Source organism: Orbicella franksi, chromosome 3 (assembly GCF_964199315.1).
Source record: "Orbicella franksi chromosome 3, jaOrbFran1.1, whole genome shotgun sequence".
NCBI lineage: Eukaryota > Metazoa > Cnidaria > Anthozoa > Scleractinia > Merulinidae > Orbicella > Orbicella franksi.
Genome location: NC_138147.1, coordinates 2,510,284 through 2,530,206, shown reverse-complemented (window position 1 = coordinate 2,530,206; position 19,923 = coordinate 2,510,284). Strand labels below are relative to the sequence as shown.

At 38.0% G+C, this 19,923-nt stretch overlaps 1 protein-coding gene across 3 annotated transcripts in view; it reads left to right on the top strand.

The window, feature by feature from the left end:
- Nucleotides 1-19,923, top strand: part of LOC145480650 (dynein axonemal heavy chain 5-like) — a 175,897-nt gene that overhangs the window by 110,596 nt on the left and 45,378 nt on the right. Inside the window, exons 1-34 of one of the 3 annotated variants that reach the window (XM_081458931.1) lie at nucleotides 946-1,227; nucleotides 1,494-1,570; nucleotides 2,055-2,144; nucleotides 5,387-5,419; nucleotides 5,581-5,643; nucleotides 6,167-6,238; nucleotides 6,390-6,464; nucleotides 7,522-7,593; nucleotides 7,693-7,794; nucleotides 8,080-8,186; nucleotides 8,426-8,499; nucleotides 9,330-9,418; nucleotides 9,852-9,928; nucleotides 10,935-11,028; nucleotides 11,660-11,758; nucleotides 12,027-12,208; nucleotides 12,380-12,499; nucleotides 12,769-12,880; nucleotides 13,296-13,385; nucleotides 13,919-14,014; nucleotides 14,196-14,296; nucleotides 14,517-14,589; nucleotides 14,748-14,837; nucleotides 15,009-15,074; nucleotides 15,330-15,419; nucleotides 15,506-15,583; nucleotides 15,819-15,880; nucleotides 16,956-17,107; nucleotides 17,693-17,745; nucleotides 18,194-18,348; nucleotides 18,506-18,839; nucleotides 18,998-19,102; nucleotides 19,320-19,454; nucleotides 19,810-19,905. In XM_081458931.1, coding sequence (XP_081315057.1) covers nucleotides 1,134-1,227; nucleotides 1,494-1,570; nucleotides 2,055-2,144; nucleotides 5,387-5,419; nucleotides 5,581-5,643; nucleotides 6,167-6,238; nucleotides 6,390-6,464; nucleotides 7,522-7,593; nucleotides 7,693-7,794; nucleotides 8,080-8,186; nucleotides 8,426-8,499; nucleotides 9,330-9,418; nucleotides 9,852-9,928; nucleotides 10,935-11,028; nucleotides 11,660-11,758; nucleotides 12,027-12,208; nucleotides 12,380-12,499; nucleotides 12,769-12,880; nucleotides 13,296-13,385; nucleotides 13,919-14,014; nucleotides 14,196-14,296; nucleotides 14,517-14,589; nucleotides 14,748-14,837; nucleotides 15,009-15,074; nucleotides 15,330-15,419; nucleotides 15,506-15,583; nucleotides 15,819-15,880; nucleotides 16,956-17,107; nucleotides 17,693-17,745; nucleotides 18,194-18,348; nucleotides 18,506-18,839; nucleotides 18,998-19,102; nucleotides 19,320-19,454; nucleotides 19,810-19,905 — 3,408 coding nt within the window. In that variant the 5' untranslated portion in view covers nucleotides 946-1,133. Of the gene's footprint in view, nucleotides 1-945; nucleotides 1,228-1,493; nucleotides 1,571-2,054; nucleotides 2,145-5,386; nucleotides 5,420-5,580; nucleotides 5,644-6,166; nucleotides 6,239-6,389; nucleotides 6,465-7,521; nucleotides 7,594-7,692; nucleotides 7,795-8,079; nucleotides 8,187-8,425; nucleotides 8,500-9,329; nucleotides 9,419-9,851; nucleotides 9,929-10,934; nucleotides 11,029-11,659; nucleotides 11,759-12,026; nucleotides 12,209-12,379; nucleotides 12,500-12,768; nucleotides 12,881-13,295; nucleotides 13,386-13,918; nucleotides 14,015-14,195; nucleotides 14,297-14,516; nucleotides 14,590-14,747; nucleotides 14,838-15,008; nucleotides 15,075-15,329; nucleotides 15,420-15,505; nucleotides 15,584-15,818; nucleotides 15,881-16,955; nucleotides 17,108-17,692; nucleotides 17,746-18,193; nucleotides 18,349-18,505; nucleotides 18,840-18,997; nucleotides 19,103-19,319; nucleotides 19,455-19,809; nucleotides 19,906-19,923 lie in introns of those variants that run through there. The other 2 variants (XM_081458933.1, XM_081458932.1) reach the window with 2 other exon arrangements.

The following is a 19,923-nucleotide window of genomic DNA, read 5'->3' as shown; positions in this document are numbered from 1 at the left end:
CTGGTCGCAGTTCTCCGCGTAACGCCTGTAACGTGTGATTTTCCGATTTTCATTCCGCATCCTCCGTCATTTTTATAACTATTCAGCCTCCCGTCCGCCAAAAAAGATTATCCTACGTTGTGTCGGCTTCTTCTTTTATATTTTTCATCATAAAAGTCCTGTCACTCCGTATCCCGCCTTCATTTTCATTCTCTCATCCTGTATCTTGCCAAATCTATGCTGGGCCCTCTGACAGATCCCTTACACACACCCACACCCCACATTGACTCTTACCCCCATTTCGTTATTTCGCCATTTTCCTGTCGTGTGACCAAATATAACCCTGGGAACAACGAGGTTGATGAAGCCACATGTCAAAACTCCTCGTCAGCGTTTCGTGACAAAGAAGACTAGACTGGACTACATGTAATTTAAGACCTGGTTGTGACCAGAATTATTATTATTATTCAAGTCAACGAACATACACAGTCTTAGTTAATATGCCAGCTCGGAGAAATTCACTGAAATTTATCATACTATTGCTTATCCTGCACAAGATCACGATGGAAGTAAACATAATAAATAATCAATTATTTAGTGTGAGCTTTTCTCTTTACGGTCTCCTACGTTTGGCTCGTCATGCGAAACCAAATATTCTGTGCTTTTATCCTTTGCGGCATCATTCGGTCGTCTAAACTTTTAGTTGGAAGTTTATATTGTCCAACACGGCCTATTTCCTGTATGACCCTGTATTGAATCCTTCCACCGACCCAAGTAACATGAAACCCAAATTCCCAAAGTGCTTAATAAATGTTTACCTCTTTTAGCTGCGGGAAGCAACAATAAATGCTGTCATTCCTCTTCTAAAACAATCAATAGAAAACCATGAAGGGATTTGAAACTAATCTAGCCCATTAGCCTAAGAGCCAATCAAATGACTCCATGATTCACGCGCGCTGTTGAGCACAACGTCACCTTGGAGACAGAATCTGAAAAAAGGGCCCTGAACGAGTGATTTCGTCTGAATTATATACATCGAAATCGCTTGTGAAGCTCTGAAAAAGTGCGGACAAATGCTTTATGGGTATATTTTCTTAACGTTGATGGAATTTTGACGAGATTCGTAGCCGCAGGCGTTGGAAATTCAAAGAATAATGTCGGAGGCGCCACAAGAAGAGGCTGCAAAATCGCGAGCGGCTTCACCACCAAGCGGTGAAGTTGCGCCTCCTCTGATCTCAAATGCCAAAGGTATGTGTACACATAACCTTACTTATCAGCTCTACGTTAACGTTAACTCTGCATACAGACCTCCACACGACGCTTTTTGTTGTCGTATTTACGTGGGGTTGTTCAAGACGAGAACATAATTTCGTTCGAAGTGCGCTCGCTCCTTGGACCTTGCCATTAATTTTACATCGACTGCGTCTTTGGTCTTGTGGGATTATTAAGACCTATTATGTCTTCCGTTCGAGATCTTCCTGTGAGCTATGTAAAACTGCCTTGTCTTTTTATAGACGAAGAAGCAAAGAAGGGGCCTAAAAGACGAGGTGCTCCAAGATCGGCCGGCAGAACTGCCGCGAACACTGGCCCGGTAAGTTTTGAAACTCTACCTGATATTTTGATTCGAAGTAATGCAATCATTGCAATTACTCATCAATTTAGAGAGAATGAATGTTCGCATGCTTAAATTAAACGATCTGTTTAAACATTGGGCAAAGTTATTTCAGCTGTTTACTCTATGAAGAAACACGTTTCACTATTTAATACCGACCGTTTGGGTAACAAAATTACTTACTTATTCTGTAATCTGTCCAACAGATACGGTCGAGTTTGCATTTATCATGGAGTACTCTAATGGAATTTAATATTTTATGACGTCTAATTTTGGTCAGCCACGGTGCACGATAACTCTTGTTTAGTTTAATTCTAAGGCATTTAATCATTGACGATATAAGCAATAACTTGTCGAACTTGAGTTTCGTGAATCTGACGGCTAATGAACGTCTATTTATTCATCGACATCGTAATTGAATTGTCGCCACAATTTATCATTGATTCCGTTCTTTCAAAAACAGAAGAAGGCAGTTACGCTCGTGACGGGTTCTGAAGCCATGAAGGAAAGACAGAAACAAGCCAAGGCCCTCAAAGAAAATCGCAAAATGACGGTAATTTATTTTGTAATTGATCTTCAGCAAACAAGTTGTTTACCCGTCTAATTTCTCAGACCATGGCATATGTGTTTCATAACACTGATGTCAAACAACATCGCCTGTTCTGATTGGGTAAGGGCCCAGTGTCCAAAGTCCCCTTATGAATAAGAAATTAATGATGTTAATCAACAGACAAAGTATATGTAGATTTCGTCTGTGCCAATTTTCCCATCTCTGAGATACAGACCGAATCGCCTGGTCTCCTGTTAGGGTCACCAAATCTCTGGCACAATATGAAGGAAAGAACATGATATATACTTTTTCAGACACTTTTTGAGCGAGTTTTGGGGAAATTTTTTGTTACTTGACGCATTTTTGTGGTTGAAGTGGCAGCACTCTACTTTGCACTTTTTTTAGGGCCAAGAGGGTAAAATTGGCAATCTCCTGGATTTTGACTTTTTTAGGTTAACATCTGCAGGGTTCAACATCTCCGCTAGCCCGGTAGCCCGAGGCTAGTAGAAATGAGATTGGGCTAGTAAAATGTCATGTTTAATAGCCTGCAGGCTAGTAAAAAAAATTGAAAGAATTAATATTTATTTCGTGCATTTTAAGTTCATAATTGTTAAAGAAAACAAAAAACCTTTAAATTGTAGGGATAATATTAGTAAAGAAAGTACAAAAGTACCCCTCTGTGGCATCTATCTTGTCGTAAAATATCACTGGAAACCAGACCCTATGCTTAGTGGAAAATGCACTCCCTAGCTCTCTCCCTACCCATCTTGCAACGCCTTGCACATCACCTCGCACTTGAAGCGATTGTAGAGAAGATGGAGCAATAAAGCAGCGCCGCCAAGCAAAAAGGCGAAGACCAGTGAAACGGAAGAGAAAAAAAAGCAGGAAAAATGAGAACAATAAAAGGAAAAGAGCATTTAGTCTATCGTGGAAAGAAAGTTTTTCGTGGCTTCAGTATCATGTTATGAACAGCAAGGGTAAGATGTTCTGTGACATTTGCAGAGGGTATGATCATTCAGATTCATGTTCGGTTGAAACACAGACTTTAAGCTAGAAACCAATAGGGCCCATGCTAGATTAGTCTTTCTTTTCATGTATGTTGTAAGGGGCAAAGTAAGGAATGTGAAAATAGAGCCTGAGAGGGAAACTGACCTGGGCTACAAAGTCATGTTTCAGGCTAGTAAATTTCAGCAATGACTAGCCTGGTGGCTACTAATACAGCTGATCAGATGTTGAACCCTGCATCTGTGGGATTTGTAAAGGGAATAAAATATCTCAGTTGAACAGAGAGGTGAGCAAGGCTAGGTGGTCAGAGATAAGAATTTCCAAGCTTTCGCAGAAGATTAATTGTCTCTCAGGTCTACTGGGAAGATAAGACCACAAATAAATTATCTTATTTTTCTGTAATGTTGTTTTGGCATTCAAAGTTTGTGAAGTGAGTTGTTTTGCTTGAAATTATTTCTACTGAACATTCACTAGGCTGATGCAAGAAGGAATTTGAGAGCACTAAAATTGAAAATGTTTGATTCCAGAAAAATATCTATATCCTATACCACGTGTGCCATGAACATTTAAACCCACCTTGCCTTCGGAAATTCCAAAATACTGTACCCCCATGCCCTCCGAATTCCAAAATCATTAACACCTCCTCCCCTCCAGAATTTCCAATCTTTTTCAGACCCTTTGGAATTCCTGTTTGACTGCCCAGAACTTCTAATGAACGGGAAACTTGCGCTTTTCCCTCCCTCCAAGAAAATTCTGCTCACAATTTTTGGTCAAGCAAACAAGCAACTCAAGTCTGTTAACGTTTAATAAAGTACACCGTAGCTTTCCCTTCTTTAAGTAACTTGCTTACCTCTGAAATTTTCCATTCATTAGCTTGATATTTTAAGGAGAGTAGATCATATTGATACAACTGGAAGACAAAAGTAAAGTTCACGATGTGCTGTCACCTGTCATATTGAAAAGTTTGTTCATTGAGTAACTGCTGACCTATAGTAATGCAGACTAGTACAAATGTGTCAGGCATTCCATTTGGAAATGAGAGACTGGTGCACGTTTTTTGCACGCAACCAGAAACACAGACTTTTTTATATTTTATTAATCTATCTACTAATTCATCAACTTTAAGGCCTCTTCGATGCTGATATTGTTACACAACCCATCTGCTCTCTCATCTGCATGAACGCCAACACCTGCTTGATCGATCTTTATCCTACTTCCGTGGTCAGGTTGTGCTTGATTTACAAACTAGAAAAGTTAACTGAAAAGCAATTTCAAGTGAAGCTTTCGCCATATTCTCCCTCTGGAAATTTAGAGCTGAAACCCCCCATGCAGTCCAAGAAACCCCCCTCTCCCTTGGAATTCCGAGATGCTGCCCATGGTATGGGTATGGATATTTTCTGGAATCACCCAATGAATTTAATCAATCCAAAACTAGATTTCTTGGACAAGAATATTGACAGACTTGATGATACGAACAGAGTCAACAGACTGGATGTACAACCAGGATTGTACATACAGACATGATCTGTAATGAAAGGTCACAAAAGCACTAGCAGTAATCTTCTTAGCCTGCATAGTATAAATCATGACCTAACTTTCCGGATATAACCTTGTTATTACATGTTCATTGAACTACTAGGCTAAGAGTGGAGTTTCAACATATCACTGGATCTTATATGATTGTATTTTTCCAGGTCTTAGCCTTTTGAGCCAGGTTGACCCTCAGTAAACTTAATGTTAAACAGACTTGATTACTCAACATGTCCTGTGATGATTTGACCTCTTTATGTATTCAGTCAATCATATCACAAAAATGTAATTTTATGTATCATACTGGCCTTTCCGAATTATTGCTGCCAAGAAACTCACAAAGGAAAACTCTTCTTCTACCCTCCCCCCCCCCCCCCCATTGGTCTGCCTCACCCCTGGGAAGCTTAGTGTTACTATTGCTAGTTCTACAGGGTGGATTAGTGACAGGGTTTGGGGACATTGGGGGACAAGCTAGCAGATTTGGCCAGTTTGGTGTCAACTTCTTGTCCTTCTTCTCTGAACTTATTACAAAAAGGTCCCTACCTGTAATCTTTATTTCACTGCATGCTATTACAATTCAGCAAAGACTGCTATAAATAGCTTCCATTCCATGTAACTAATATATTCTTTTAAAATTGTCAGAGTTTCATTATTAATTAGATTTGATAAATTGCAATTGTAGTAACAATTTTGTGTTGTTTCGTTTTCAGATGGATTCGAGACATAACTTCATACTATCCAAGGTACATGTAATACCATATAATACGTTTATTGTTATGGTTGTTGACTACACTGTAGGTGTATGTGCAATTACATTCATTGCATTTTAAAATATACGAAGCTGGCTCGACTGTCCTCATCCAGATTTAGGTCATTGTTAATAATAATTATTGCTTTTTTCTAGATTGCTGATTACGTAGGAGCAGATTTGGCTGTGATTGAAGACTTCGCTTTGGGAGATGACAAAGTAGGTTTTCTGTAATACAATTGCACTGGGAATTTTTCATTCTGAAGTTCAGCAGGATGCATGAACCTGTATGTTTGCTGGGAAAACACATACATCACTCTGTTCTGATTCTATCTTGCAATTATACACTGCTCTCTACCCCCTGGAGATATTAATAGCCTTAGAAACTTTAGAATTTTAACTTCTTTTATCACCAGTTAGCTTCCTCCTTATTTGGGAGATTGGTCAACCTGTCCAGCACACTTGGGGATTCAATTTTTTTTTTTATCCAGGAAGGAAGGAAATAGCGAGCCTAATATTATAAGCTGTCCACTTCCTTTTTCAGACCTCCATGCCATCTCTTTATTCTTCAACTGTTTTGTATTACTTTTGTATACTTTAGTTTTCTCGTCTAGATCTCTTCTCTTCTCTTTCAGTTTAGTCTAGTCTGGCATGAGCACCTCCTACCAACTTATCATTCAAGTCATTCCATACACTTCAATTATGAAGGAATAATATCAAGATCTTTTTTCATCTTCCACAGTTTCACCAAATTGAAGATTTTTTTGCTACAGATGGATCAAGGAAAATAATGTTTTTCTATCAGGAATGCAATGTAAGTTGCCTCTGTTATCGCTTAGTCCATAATTTCCAGAAACACTTTCAAAGGCAATATTCTTCCATTACAATTTGCAAAGGTGGTCAGTAGAACTGATTATTTAACATGTGTTTTCCATTCGTATTTATTGGGCCTGGTTAATTTCCAGATAAACAGAGTCGACCTAAGCTCACAGGCTGCCAATTCACCCAGAAAACTCTTTATCACAGGAGGGAACACAGAGGTACAGTATTGGCAAGCAAGCAACCACTTGTTGAAGTTAATGTGTTCATACTAGATTAGTAAAGCCACAGTTTCTTTTTAGACGTTTAAGTATTGTAGGCATGCGATGTATACAAAGGACTGTTACAGTAGAACCCCACCATCTCTAACTAGGTTATCTTGAAATCCCTGCTATCTTGAACTCATTCATGAAATCATTTTCCCTTGGACTTGCTCTCTCAGTCTACTATCAGCTATCTTGGACCCCTGACATCTCGATGGCTACCTCTCTACAACTGCCACCCCTCTATGACAGCCACTTTTTTGTTGCCAGCTGACCGTAGTCCATACATTCACGCTTCTCTACAAAGGCCACCTCTCCACAATGGCACACCCACTAAAACTCATCCAAACTGCCAAAATAACCTCTTGGCGGTGGCCAGCTAATCAATGACTGCTGAACAGTGTATACAGAACCCCATTTGTGTTATCTCTTTCTGTTAATGTTATTGATACATTTTTGATTTACATGATAAATAAAATAAGCAATTTTTTTTTTTTTAAATGTTACACCCCTGAAAAGAAGTGTCATATTACACCCCTACCTCCCCATAACAGCTACCTCTCTACAACAGCCACTTTCCTCTGTCTCCAAGGGGGCTATTTTGGAGAAGTATTGCATTCTCATTTGATAGCAGCCATTATTTATCACCGGGTTTGAACATGTCATTGTAAGAAATGCCATGCCTACCCCATACTGTACATGTAGAAGCTGTATGCATACTGTTGAATGCACTTTTCAAAAGCTGAATTCAAGGTTGTGATTAAGTTTTGAGTCACCTGCAGCCTCGTTTTCCACACCCATAGCAAACTAGTCTTGTTACTTTGTGGTTGAATTCTATCTACAACAGGCAATTTCATGCATAGCATCAAGGGAAAATCAAGCAATTTTGCTCAGCCATAGCAGGTGTTACTGGGTTATGGCCCTTAGTGACAGCCCTGTAATTTATAAATTATTAAATTATTATGTAAAAATTAAGTGCTATTTTATTGATAATTGCTAATTTTGTTTCTTCTAGGAACTCTGTGGTACTTGCCTAATATTTCTCCGTTCATCAACCAAGGCAATTACTATACAAAATATTGCTCAGGTATAAATGTTTATTAGTAATAATATTATAATTAAATTATTATTAATTAAATGCCCATGTTTCTCTTTTGATTGATTGAAAAGTGCTTGCTACTTGCAGGAAGTAAACTTTATGGCAATGGATGTGTCCAAGGGTGATGTTCTAGAAGGATTTCAAAAACTTATTGGAAGTGTTATGATCCCTGCACTTCAGAAACAAGAGGTGTGTTGTAACTTTTTGCCTGAAAACAACCTGCAGATAAATAGTCACATCTATTAGATGTTAGTGAAGTACATGTTGCACAAGTTAATAGGGCTAGGATTGGAAAATATTGGTAGACAAGTTCTTTCTGAAAAGTTTATGGGCTGTGCTTTTCTGAGATGACCAATAAGACAATCACTGAAACAGTAAATGTAACAGATAGAAGGCAATGTAAAACTATTGGTTGAGATTTTAAGGTCAGAGATCTTTTTTTGAAAGACACAGTTAATGTAACTCTTTTTACAGAATTGGGGTGAGCTTCCAAGTAACAGTGGGCAAGTACAAGAATTCCTGGAGTCGCTTGATAAGTTTGTTGGAATTTTGGGTGGAGCCAGAAGTAGCCTGAAAGGGAGGTAAGGGTGAATGGGTGGAAAAATACATTGTGATACTGGAGACATTAGAGATCAGATTATGCTGTTTGCAATTCCATGTCAGTTTTGTCCAATTTTGGCGTCTAGTGTACATGTATGTAGGTAACATAATGATTATACAGTCAGGTCTTGTTATAGCAGACTCCCTTGGGATCCATTATTTGGTGTAGCGATTAGATTAGGACTGAAGTTACTTTCTTGTTCTTTTTGCGGGAATGCAGAGTTCAGCTTGGTGATCATGACTTGGGACCATTACTTGATGGACTCAGAACCCCTACAGATTATGTACTTGCTGGTGAGAAGAGCTTAAGAACTATGTTTTGAATAGTTAACTATGATTAAGCAATGTTTCATGTGTATCACTTGTACTATCAACTGCTGCCCATGGTCAGTCAAATAGTTAATGGGTGGGGCAGCGGGGGATCAATAGAGCAGTGTAAGTTGGCCAAACAGCACGCCGTATCACTTGTACTATCAACTGCGGCCCAACAGGTCAGTCAAGTAGTCAGTGGGAGATTGGTGGAACAGTGTAGGTGGATCGTTCAGTTGTTCAAGCAGAATGATGTTCAGTTGGTCTGTAATCTGAACCCCTTTTATCATGTGGACAAAATGAGCCAAATGCTATGTTATGACTGGCTACTCAAGCAGGCAGTACATTGCTCTGTTGATCACCTGCTGTTTCTGGCAAGGACATAATGGTGTTCCTTATATGACATGATAAATCCTTAATTGGCCAAGCCTGCTCAGTCAGTTGGATCATGACTAGATATTGCACACTTTTTTCTTTTATAATGCAATTTTATTTACAGGACGAACTCTTACACTACTTACATCTACACTTACACAGTACTTGCTCCTTACCCTACTTATACTTACACTATTTATACATGCACTAGTCACAAAACATCTATTACCATGCAATAATGCTGATTAAATTACAGCTGGCTTACTTATAATGCTCTTTTTTTATTAAAGATAAATTACTTGGCAATTATCTAAAACGTATCAAGGATTCATTTGGCATCACTGTGAACCGCTATCAATAGAGGATGATTTAAGCCCAAGAAGCAGATTAGGATGGGGGTTTTCCCTGGAACAAATATTTACACACTGTTTCTCTTTCAGCAAATAATCCTGATGTGTTGGACAAACTTGAGGGTCTTGTAGCCCTGTGGTCCAAAGTAATTGAGCAAGTTCTTGCTGAGAGTGAACAGGTAGGTTGCAGACTTTTATTTGCTTGTACATGTAATTTAACTTCCCATTTTTACATGGTGCTTGCTGCACAAGACTCTGGATTATAATTATAATTTAGTAGTTTATTGAAACTCTCTGGCAGTCTTAGACTGAATTAACAAGCTAGGTTTAGCCTGACCAAGCCTAGCCAGGGCCCACTGTGTATATTGCTGCTGGGCAAGATGCTTTTCTTTCACACTAGTGTTTCTTGATCAAGGAGAATATATTGGGTATCAGTGAAAAGGAAGGGGAACCTGACAAACACAGTTTATGCTAGGAAGTAACTCTACAAGTGTGCAAGATGAACCAAATCCTTTACTGAGGGTGCTGTCGGAGGGCTATCTTGCCAGCGTGGGATTAACTACTCTTTCCTGCAAGGCAATCAACAAGTACATAATATTCTTTTTTTCTTAGATGAGAAAAGAGGCTGATGACATTGGTCCAACAGCAGAACTTGAACACTGGAAAGAAAGGATGGCCAAGTTTAATGTGTACGTGCCCCTGAAAATTGTTTATTGTTTGTCTTTTTTTTTTAGAAAAGCTAGCTCTGTTGTGACATATTATTGCCTTTTGTGCAAGCCTGCTAAGATGTCAGTATTGCCACCAGGAAATGGAAGTCAGATCAGTGGAAAGCTTAGTGAAGCATATATTTTACCACAATTGCTGCTAATCTCGCAATCTGATGGGCTAATTTGCCATTGTCAATAAGAGTCCATACCACGCTGCTTGTGTCAATGTGTCGCACAATGCCTTTTTTAGCTCATGCTCTGAAAAAAACATTTTCTTTGACGTTGATATTGTGGTAAAAAACAAATTGAAATGTGGTTTATCGTGGTCTGTACTCTTATTGACAACAAGTACGCGTCATTACTCTTTTCCCAAACAATTTTTTTCTTATTGTTTCTGCTTGTTGAGCAAGTTTGCAAAAGTTTTTGACAGGAAAGTCTGACGCATACAAGTAGCTCATTTGCATAGTGCAGTGCACGTATTTTCAAGTCCGAGTCGGTGTTTTCAATTGGCAACAAATCTTGACAATGATTTCTTTCATTATCTTTGATAAAACATGTGTGCCTTGTGAGTCCACAACATTTTTACCACTTTGATGAGGCGTACTCATTGTCAATAAGAGTACAGACCATGCTAAACCACATTTGATTTGTTAATTGTCACTAAAAAATAAGCTTTCAAAAATCCAAAATTTGCTGTGTTTTGGGTTGTGTGGAATGCTACATGGTTCAGCATCCACAACTACAAGTATGATGATGATGACTGCACTGGTTAGTTGAATGTGAATGAACGACTCATCCTTTGAAGCATACTGTACATGAAGGGCATCAGTGCTGATGGTTGTTTTCTACCTCACTCTTTTGAGCCAAAGATTTGGCTTCCTGTTGGGTGTTCCAGACTGCTTTAAGTCCCTGTATTGTGGTTTTGTTAGTTTTAACTTATAAATTTGATTTGCTAAATAAAACTCAGAGTTTTCATTGTCTCGTACAGCCTTCTGGACCAGGTGAAGAGCCCTCACTGCAAAGCCACTGTAGGAGTTCTGCATGCAGCTAAATCAAGAAGTCTAAAACACTGGAAGGAGTTGGTATGGTGTTTGTTATCATTATGGTTATCATTATCATTATCATCATCATCATTATCATTATCATTATCATTATCATTATCATTATCATTATCATTATCATTATCATTACCAGTGTCAGTCTCATTCTCATTCTCACTATCATACAGTGATACTCATTTTGTCTAATCCCCTTTCAATAAGGTACTGCTTCTGGAGTTTTACTCTAACTACTTTGGTCGAAGAATCAACAAAGAGTACATGTAACATTTGCTTTCTCTAATTTCTAAAAGTGTCCATCTATCGCACCTCAGTCACTTAGGCTCAAACCTTCACCAAAAAGGCCGTGGAAAATTTTCAGACTCACCTCAAGTAGAAAAAATCTGTATGGCTCAATTATTGTTTTACCAGCTGAAGCCAATGTATCGAATGGCTGTCAAGGGAAACTGCAAATTATATATGTCAACCCGAAAATTCCAGTCCTGAGGTCCATTCTTCTGACTAAACACTCAGAAATTAATCCTTGGACTCACAGGAGCTAGCACTTAAGTTGTTAATTGGAATTTTAATTAATGTCAACTGTCATTTTAAAAGTGATGAGAGGACCTAAATAAAATGTGATACCTAAGCATTTTGCACTGATTCCAAAATTTAGGATAGTCGGATAACAGATGCTGCTAATGAAGCCAAGGACAATGTGAAATATCTGTACACACTGGACAAGTTTTTTGGACCTTTAATCAAGTGCTCTCCGGTATGTATGCAGAAAATGCTTCATTTATAGTACTTGTATGCAGCATTATTCACTTTAATTTGAGAATTTGAATTGCTGTGACATGTTATGACTTTTTCTCATGCATTAGTTTTTGCCTCTTCTGTCCATGACTTGAACATGTCAAAGTTTTGTTTGCAGTTAATAACATTCCAGTGTATGCATTTGCCTCTTGCTTCTTTTTCTGCCCAGCCAAGTTCATTCTGCATTAGTTGGAAAATTTATTGACAATTGTATTTACTTCCAACAGACAGAAATGGTGGAACACATTCCCAGTTTAATGAATGCCATCCGAATGATCCACAGCATCTCCCAGTACTACAACACTTCTGAGAGAATGACATCTCTTTTTGTCAAAGTCACAAACCAGATGATAACTACTTGTAAGGCTTACATCAATCGAGATGTTATGAAGATCTGGGAACATTCAAGGTATGCACTAGACACATTGATTGCTTATAATAATATTACCTGCTCTGCCCAGCAGCAGTTTACTTCCTACCAGTTAAGGGTAGCATTCTATTCTCTGTTTGAATACACAGTATCCAGTGAAGTGTTTTGTCAGTTTCCACGTGCATCAATGCATCTTATTCCTGTTTTCAGGGAGGTGTTGTCTGGAAGATTGAATGAGTGCATTAGGCTCAATGAAGAGTACCAGAGGTGTTTTCATCGAACCAAGCAGAAGCTGCGAGAAAATCCAAATGAAAGACAATTTGAATTCAGGTAATGATATGTTCATTGTAGTTTACACCCCAGTTTCACTTTCTATACTACTTTTGTTAGTGCCACGTTGTTGCACGGGCACCCAAATTGTCAAACCAACGATCGGGTATCTTGGTAATTTCTGTAGCATACTTGTGTTTTTCTCATTTCACGATACTTCACTGGTAACCATGAACTGTTAGAAGTTAAAGTTAACACTCTTATTATTGAAAGTTAATAAGCAATTAGAATTTGAAGCCAGCAGCACATTCTTAATATTTTTCTCACAGTGAGAATTACATCTTTGGTAAATTTGATGCATTCTGCAAGAGACTGGAAAAGATTAATGACATGCTAAACACCATGGAAACTTTTGCTGGTGTAAATAACATCAAAATTGAGGTATAGTTCGTTGGTGTGTTTTAATATACTGTACATTGATTGAAGTACATTATCAGTCAAGGCTGCTTGTACAAGTCATTAGTAATTAACCCTGTGGGTAAAAGAAAGTGATATTTTCTACTGTTTCTAGCTTACAGTCTTCAAGGTAGTCAGTGAAGGACTCTTGAATGTCACCAATATGCCCTCGAATAATTTCCTCAAATGCATGCCCAAATAAAGCATTCATTTGTGTGTTATAGTTAGTATTTGTTTTTACTATTCTTTTCTCATTTAAACTTCTTCAGTCCTCTTCCTTACCTCATCTGTTGTCATAGATGTAACCATCATGAAAGTCAGGTTTCAGATATCCAGCTTTCTCCCTGTTTGGGGAATCAGTTATGTTTAATCTTTGTTCAACCATGTTGACTCTTTTCAGGGCATGGAGACCATGATTGTGCGCTACAATTCGATAGTGACAAGTGTGAAAAAGAAAGGCTACGACTTGTTGGATCACAGAAAAGGAGAGGTATGAAGGGATGGATCAGTTGCCACTGGTTAAGTATTCAGATTACTTTATTGCAGTGATCTAATGGCTCTTGAGTTGCACTTACATGGCATGTTGTAAGAGTAAGATTCTAACTACTTCTCTCTGCCTTGGTGTAAAATAAGTTTTGGCAAATTGCTGGAGAAACCTGACAAGATGTGAGTGGTGTACGTAACATCAGTGTGAACGTTTTACACTGTATTCAAATTGTGTAATCAAACCTGAATTTAGCACCATCATTGGCAAACTACCAGGCGTCTCCAGTATGGAGTATTGCAACAGACCATGCTGCTCTTGATATGACAACATATTACCTTTCTGGTACAAAACCACACATGTATTTTGAGGGTGGATGGAAAATCAAAGTAAGCAATTTTGGGGGCTGTGATATTTGAAAACAGAGTGAAAAGGTAGTAAGAAGTCTGAGAAAGAATGGATAAAAAGTGACTACATGGCAGTGGAATGGTACATGATATATGTCTCTGCAATACTTTTTTGTTTTTTGTTTGTTGCAGTTTGATCTTGACTATGAGGAATTTAAACAAAGCATCGATGGATTGAAACAACAGTTGCAAATGTTTGTTGACTCTTGGTTTGAGAAACCACTGTCTGTAAGTGTTTTATTTCACCAGATTACCTTGTTTCTTGACTTGTTACCTAGAGAGCTTTGTGGTTGTCAAGAGATGATCAACAGAATGTCTACAAATAGAGTTCTGCCAAGATTTAGTTTTGTCTTGGCATCTTGCAGTGACATAAAACTACTGTCTCAAGAGCATCCAATTTTCTCTTCAGACCTTGAGGGCTCTAGAGCTCCTGCAAAAATTCCAAAACATAGCAGGAGTTCAATTGTATCTCCATGACAAGTACCAGAGGATTCTTCTGCAGTATGGCAGGTATTAAGCCATTAAGTTAAAATTATACTAAAATTATTATTATTTTTTTAATTTATCCTTTACATTTTAAGAGACATAGATTTGCATAATTATATGCAAAAACTGTTATAATAGAAAGAACAAGGGAAAGATATAGTCTGTTTATTAATATAATGTCAGCAGTGCTGTGAGGTAGCTTATGATGTGGTCTTAATAAGTTACCTTGTTTTTATTTTTTAAGGGATCTTGAAACATGCAAGAAATTGTACCAGAAACAGAAAAATGATCCACCAATTCTCCGAAACTTACCACCAGTAAGCCTTTTATTCTAACTTAAGTTTATGTTGCGAATTCGAAGTTTCCCTAGAAGTATGTAATGTTATGTGCTGACTTTACCTTAGTCCGTTTCTGTCAAAGAGTGCCAAGGGAACACAAAATAAACAAATGCTTGTGACTTGTCTGATTTTTTTAGGTGGCTGGTAAAATAACCTGGGCTCGCCAGCTTTTTAGAAGAATTCACGAGCCAATGAGAGTATTCAAGACATACCCTGAAATCTTAAAGGTAAGTGGAACAAATAAATATTTTGTGTGTGCTTTTGCAAAGTTATTTGATTTAATTTAATTGCAAAATGGAAATTTAATTTCTAAAGACTGTTGCTCTTGGTGCATAAGCGTGTTTCCTAGTTCTTTTTATTCTGATTCATGTTGCCTGATGGTCCTTAACCATCTTTAGGGGGAAGATGCAAAGAGAATCATTCGTAATTACAACAAGAATGCAGCTGTGCTTGTAGAATTTGAGGTATTTATTTCTTATACAAAGCTATTTTTAGTGTACTTTCTCTGAACACAGTGACTCTTGCACATGTTTCTATTAAAACAAATATGGGCACCTCACGTCATCACTATCTTTGTTTTTGCCTCTTATGCCTTTTTGGCTGTATACATCAGTGTATCAATTTATAAGTAAAAAGTATCTGTTATTCATTCTCAATACAGGTTTCAGGGTATGATTACCAACATTCAATGTGTTTCTGTTTCTCCCTCATCTGTGTAGTTACTTTATCATCGTGGCTGGTTCAAAGCAGTGGAACTTGCTAAGAGTGGGTTAAATGCATCGCTACTTGTCAGACACCCAGAAACCAAGGTATGTTCTTCCATAAAGTGTTTTATAGCACTCTTTTAAAATTAATTCCAAACTGTTACTGACTCCACTGTTTTTGTTCTATACAGAAACTCTTTGTGAACTTTGATCCACAAATCCTCGAGTTAATCCAGGAAGCAAAATGTATGCGACGGCTGAACCTCGAGGTTAGCATTTATCAGTATTGCTGAGTTTAAGGTTTTATCAAGAGAGTAGCATTTTGTTAACCAATTACAACTAGAGTCACATATGAATGCAGATTTGTCAATGCTTTTTCCAGTTTTCTCTATAGTGACATTCCTCTTTTATATGAATTTCAAGGCGTAAAGTGATATGCATTCTGTTTTATCATGCGTCTTGCTTGTTGATGCTGAGTATCGTGTGATTTTAATGTGTTTACAGATCCCTGAGGCAGCTCAAGTTATGTGCCTGAAAGAGGAGCAATTCAAAACATGCAACAACCGGTACATAATTATGTATTAATTGAATTTAATGAATTTTATGTGATACCATAGAGAATCATATTTTCCCCCTTTTAACCTCTATAGATAAGCTAGTTATAATTTTAGAGAGGAGGTAGGGTGGGTTTTGTTGGTCATACTTATGCCTAAGTAGAGCTTATTTCTGTAGCTGGACTTAAATAAGCGAGCAATGTATGAAGGAATAAGGTGTATCTCAGGACAACCATTTATGCTCTTTTAATGAAAAGCAAAAGAAACTAACCTCTACGACATTTATCGGGGCAATTAAAGATTCGCAATTATTATTATTATTATTATTATTATTATTATTATTAGTGCTGAGAGTATTCAAATAAAAGACGGCGTACTTTTATTAAGCTTTATTAGGGACCTGTCGCAGTGAACTGATAATCAACAAAGAAATGCATGCATGCAGAATTGTGTAGAAAGCATACAAAATGTTTTATAGTGAAAGACAGCTGCAGCACGCTTTATCAGTGTCCATCGTTTGGATCGACGTTTTTTTAAGAGGGACAATGTTTCCAAACTTTGGGAGTAATTAAGGATGGCGTAGTGACGCGAGCGCTCATCTCCCACCAATTTGGTGCGCGTTAGGCTGCGAGCAGTCTCTCTTTTCCTCGAAAATCCGTGGGAAGAACGCAAAACGGTTACGCAAAACAATTAAGCACGCTTATAATTATGTTTTGCGTTTTTCCCAACGGTTTTCGAGGAAAAGAGAGACTGCGCGCAGTCTAGGCGCGCGTTTGATCCCGACGTGGTGTCCTATGTACATGTAGGTTGACCTTTTTGGTTGGTTCTTGTCTCTGTTCTGGAGGTTTCTCCTTGGGTAATCTGGCTTTCCGCCCTTCTGAAAAACCAATGTTGCAAATTCGAATTTTACCTGCCTTTATAGTGGACCCACATGGAAACTGGCTAGGTCTAATAAAATGTCCCATCCTCTCTAAATGTTTCAACTCAGTGAAAACTGTTATTAGTTGCTCAATATTTCAGTGAGAATCCGTTCGTAATACTTTATCTGCTTTTCATATAGATGTTAAATATTTATTTTTGTTTGTAGGCTTCAAGAGGTTTTGAAGGAGTATGATGGAGTTGTTGCAGATATTCCAGAAAACGTGCTACCCCTTATGAAACCATTTACCAGCCGTGTAGATGAAACTATCAAGCCTGGTTTGACCATGCTGAACTGGACGTCCCTGAATGTCTACTCGTGTGAGTACATCATCTACCTAGCTGTTTGTAAAAAGTTTGCATCACGCCACGCCATTTAACTCAGTACATGCGTACGTAAGCTTGCACCACTTAAACAATAGAGCACTTTTTCCGTATTTACATAGTCTCATGTAAACGCGAAGGGGATTCAGAGAATTCGAGACAGTTATGCAAACTCGAGACGCAGTCAATGGTTTTCATAACTTTCGAGAATTCTCCGAACCTTTAAGTGTTTAGATAAGGCTATGTAATGCTAAGCCAAGAGTCAATTGTTAAACAAGTATGAAGCTGACGTCTACATACGGATCTAATTCTGTGTGAAAATAAAGACGAAATTGTTTGCTTGCTGAAGATGTTTGGAAGCTAGCAAAGTGCTCTGACAAATTCATTGTATCATATATTGTACCTTAAGAAAGATTTTAGTTTAGCAGACTTTATTCCGTCCTTAAGGGTATGGTTAATCTCGAGAACTCTGCTTGAAACTCTGTCTTGTTCCTTTCTGTTGTCTGTTATTATCAATTTCTTCATAAATTCGCTGACATTAATTTTGCATAAACATAACGATGGTCGCAATCCTCTTGGCAGACATCAACAGCATTCAAAAATCAGTAAAAGGACTGGAGATTCTTACAAAAGGGGTAGGTTTTTCTTGTTGCAACACACATTTTTTTACTTCCTTTTTGGAGGGTTTTATCCCTCTTTTTTAACACAATTACAAAACAAATAACGGCATTGCTGCAGCAAATCTCGCGAGGGAAATGATCCAGAATCACACGCAATATGATAAATTTCTATCGTGTCCAAGTTTACGTTTCTTGTTACTATCACATCCTGTGATAATGTTTGGACGTCGACTGGTTTGTGACATCAAAAGTGGAAATAGTTGACCTGTTGTCCTATTTGATAAACAAATACAAATGCTATGTTTCACAAATCCAGGTTTAGTGACAGATATTTTGTATGAAATCACAAGAAGAAAGTTTGCGTGATTTGCTGAATTTAGTTGATGCAAGTAAATTTTAGTTACACTGTAAATATACAATAGGTGAACGTTGCAGTTTTTGAGTGAACTCTGTACTTTCTTAGGTAAAAGACATGCTTGAGTGCCGTATAGAGGCAGCATTGCAAGACATTGAGTTAACGCGACTCTGCGATCTTCCTGATGATGAAGCTGTCACTGTAGAGGAATTTGTTGATGTGACTGAAAGAACTTGCCAAGACGCTGCAGAATCGTTGTCCAAGTTAGTATGTGTTTCATAGGTTATTATATGAATGAGAAGAATTAATTTTTTGTAATTGGATAAAAGCAACCAATTTATCGCTAATTTAAATTTGCATTGCGGTGCAATGTTCTGATGTACAAAGTTTTTAAGAGCAATTTTTATCCGCGGTATTCAGGTACAACCATTTAGTGGAGTCGTCAGTGAACATCCTTCTTCAAACTCTAAAAGACAACTTAAAGCCATCAGAATTAACAGGACTTGATGAGGAAAACTACCCATGCCTGTACCCCGAATCAAAGCAAGCAAAGAACAACAAAGGGAACAGATGCTGGGAATGCATGCCATGTTGCTATTGGGGCTTGTTCATCTTTTTTAATCAGAGATGCATTGAAGCTTTGGTGAAATCCAAAAGGCAGTCACTGGATGCCATTAAACGGCGCATGCAAGCAGCTAGCAAACACAGCAAGGACAGCAGTGATGCAGATGTGAAATCGCCAGCTCTTTTCAAGGTGAATGGTTCTCTTGGCTTAGTCGGTTTCATCGTTTTCCGCTTCCTCTTCTTTCCTTTTTACAACCACCTTTGTCTCTCTTTATTTTCGCCTCTCCCCTTTCTCGTGCCTTTTTCCTCCATTTCACTTTCTCACCTTTCTTGTTTCATTTATTCCAGGCGGATATTGTTTTAGAGATCCCATCAATAGTAATGAAACCAAGTTTGGATGACATTCAGCAGGCATTGAACAAAACCGTCCAGATCATGCTTAAAACGACACAGGTAGGGCAGAGAAATTGTTGAATGTAAACTTTCTTGGTGGCAAATAACAGACAGTGACTGTGACATTCACCATAATTTCGTTGATGTGACTAAGATTTTTTCACTAATCATTACAAATAGATTTGAAAGACTTAATGTAGGTTAATAAGTGTTACACCCCGTTTCCTCTTGTACACGATATGACATGTAATCTCACACTTTTTAACATTTTTTCAAGAATGTCTATGAATGGGAACAACATGGAGTGATTCATCAGCCTCCAATCATTGTCGCAGAAGAAGGAAAAGTTCTTCCTCCTTTGGTCCCCAAATCTCTTTACAAGATTGTGTCTGAGCACAAAGATGTCACAAAGGTAAGAAAGTGTTTGCAACCATCAAGTCTAAAACCTTGGATAAAAAGTGCAATGTCTTTCAGCTAAGTAATGATAGGCGGTTGACAACATCTGTGAACTTCAAAGTTTACACAGGTTTACATCGATAGCTGGTGCAAATGTATTCGATTTTAAATAAGATGCATTGCTGAAAACGTCTCATTTTCCGCGACTACCTCGTTATTCTAAAGAATACTGCATTGAGGCCTAACTACACTACGTACACCCAGCAGATGGTCAATTTAATGCATGTTAAGTGTTAAGGTTGTAGATAAATTACCGATTATTTATGTATTGTGTTGATGACTTGAGACTTTTCTTACGTTTGTCCATGCAGGTGGTCATTACTTTGAGTTCAGTTGTAAGTTCACTGAAAATGGACGCCACAAAAATCTTAGAAGAAATGGACCAGTTCAAGGAACTATGGAATCAGGTAACATTAAGTTTCGAT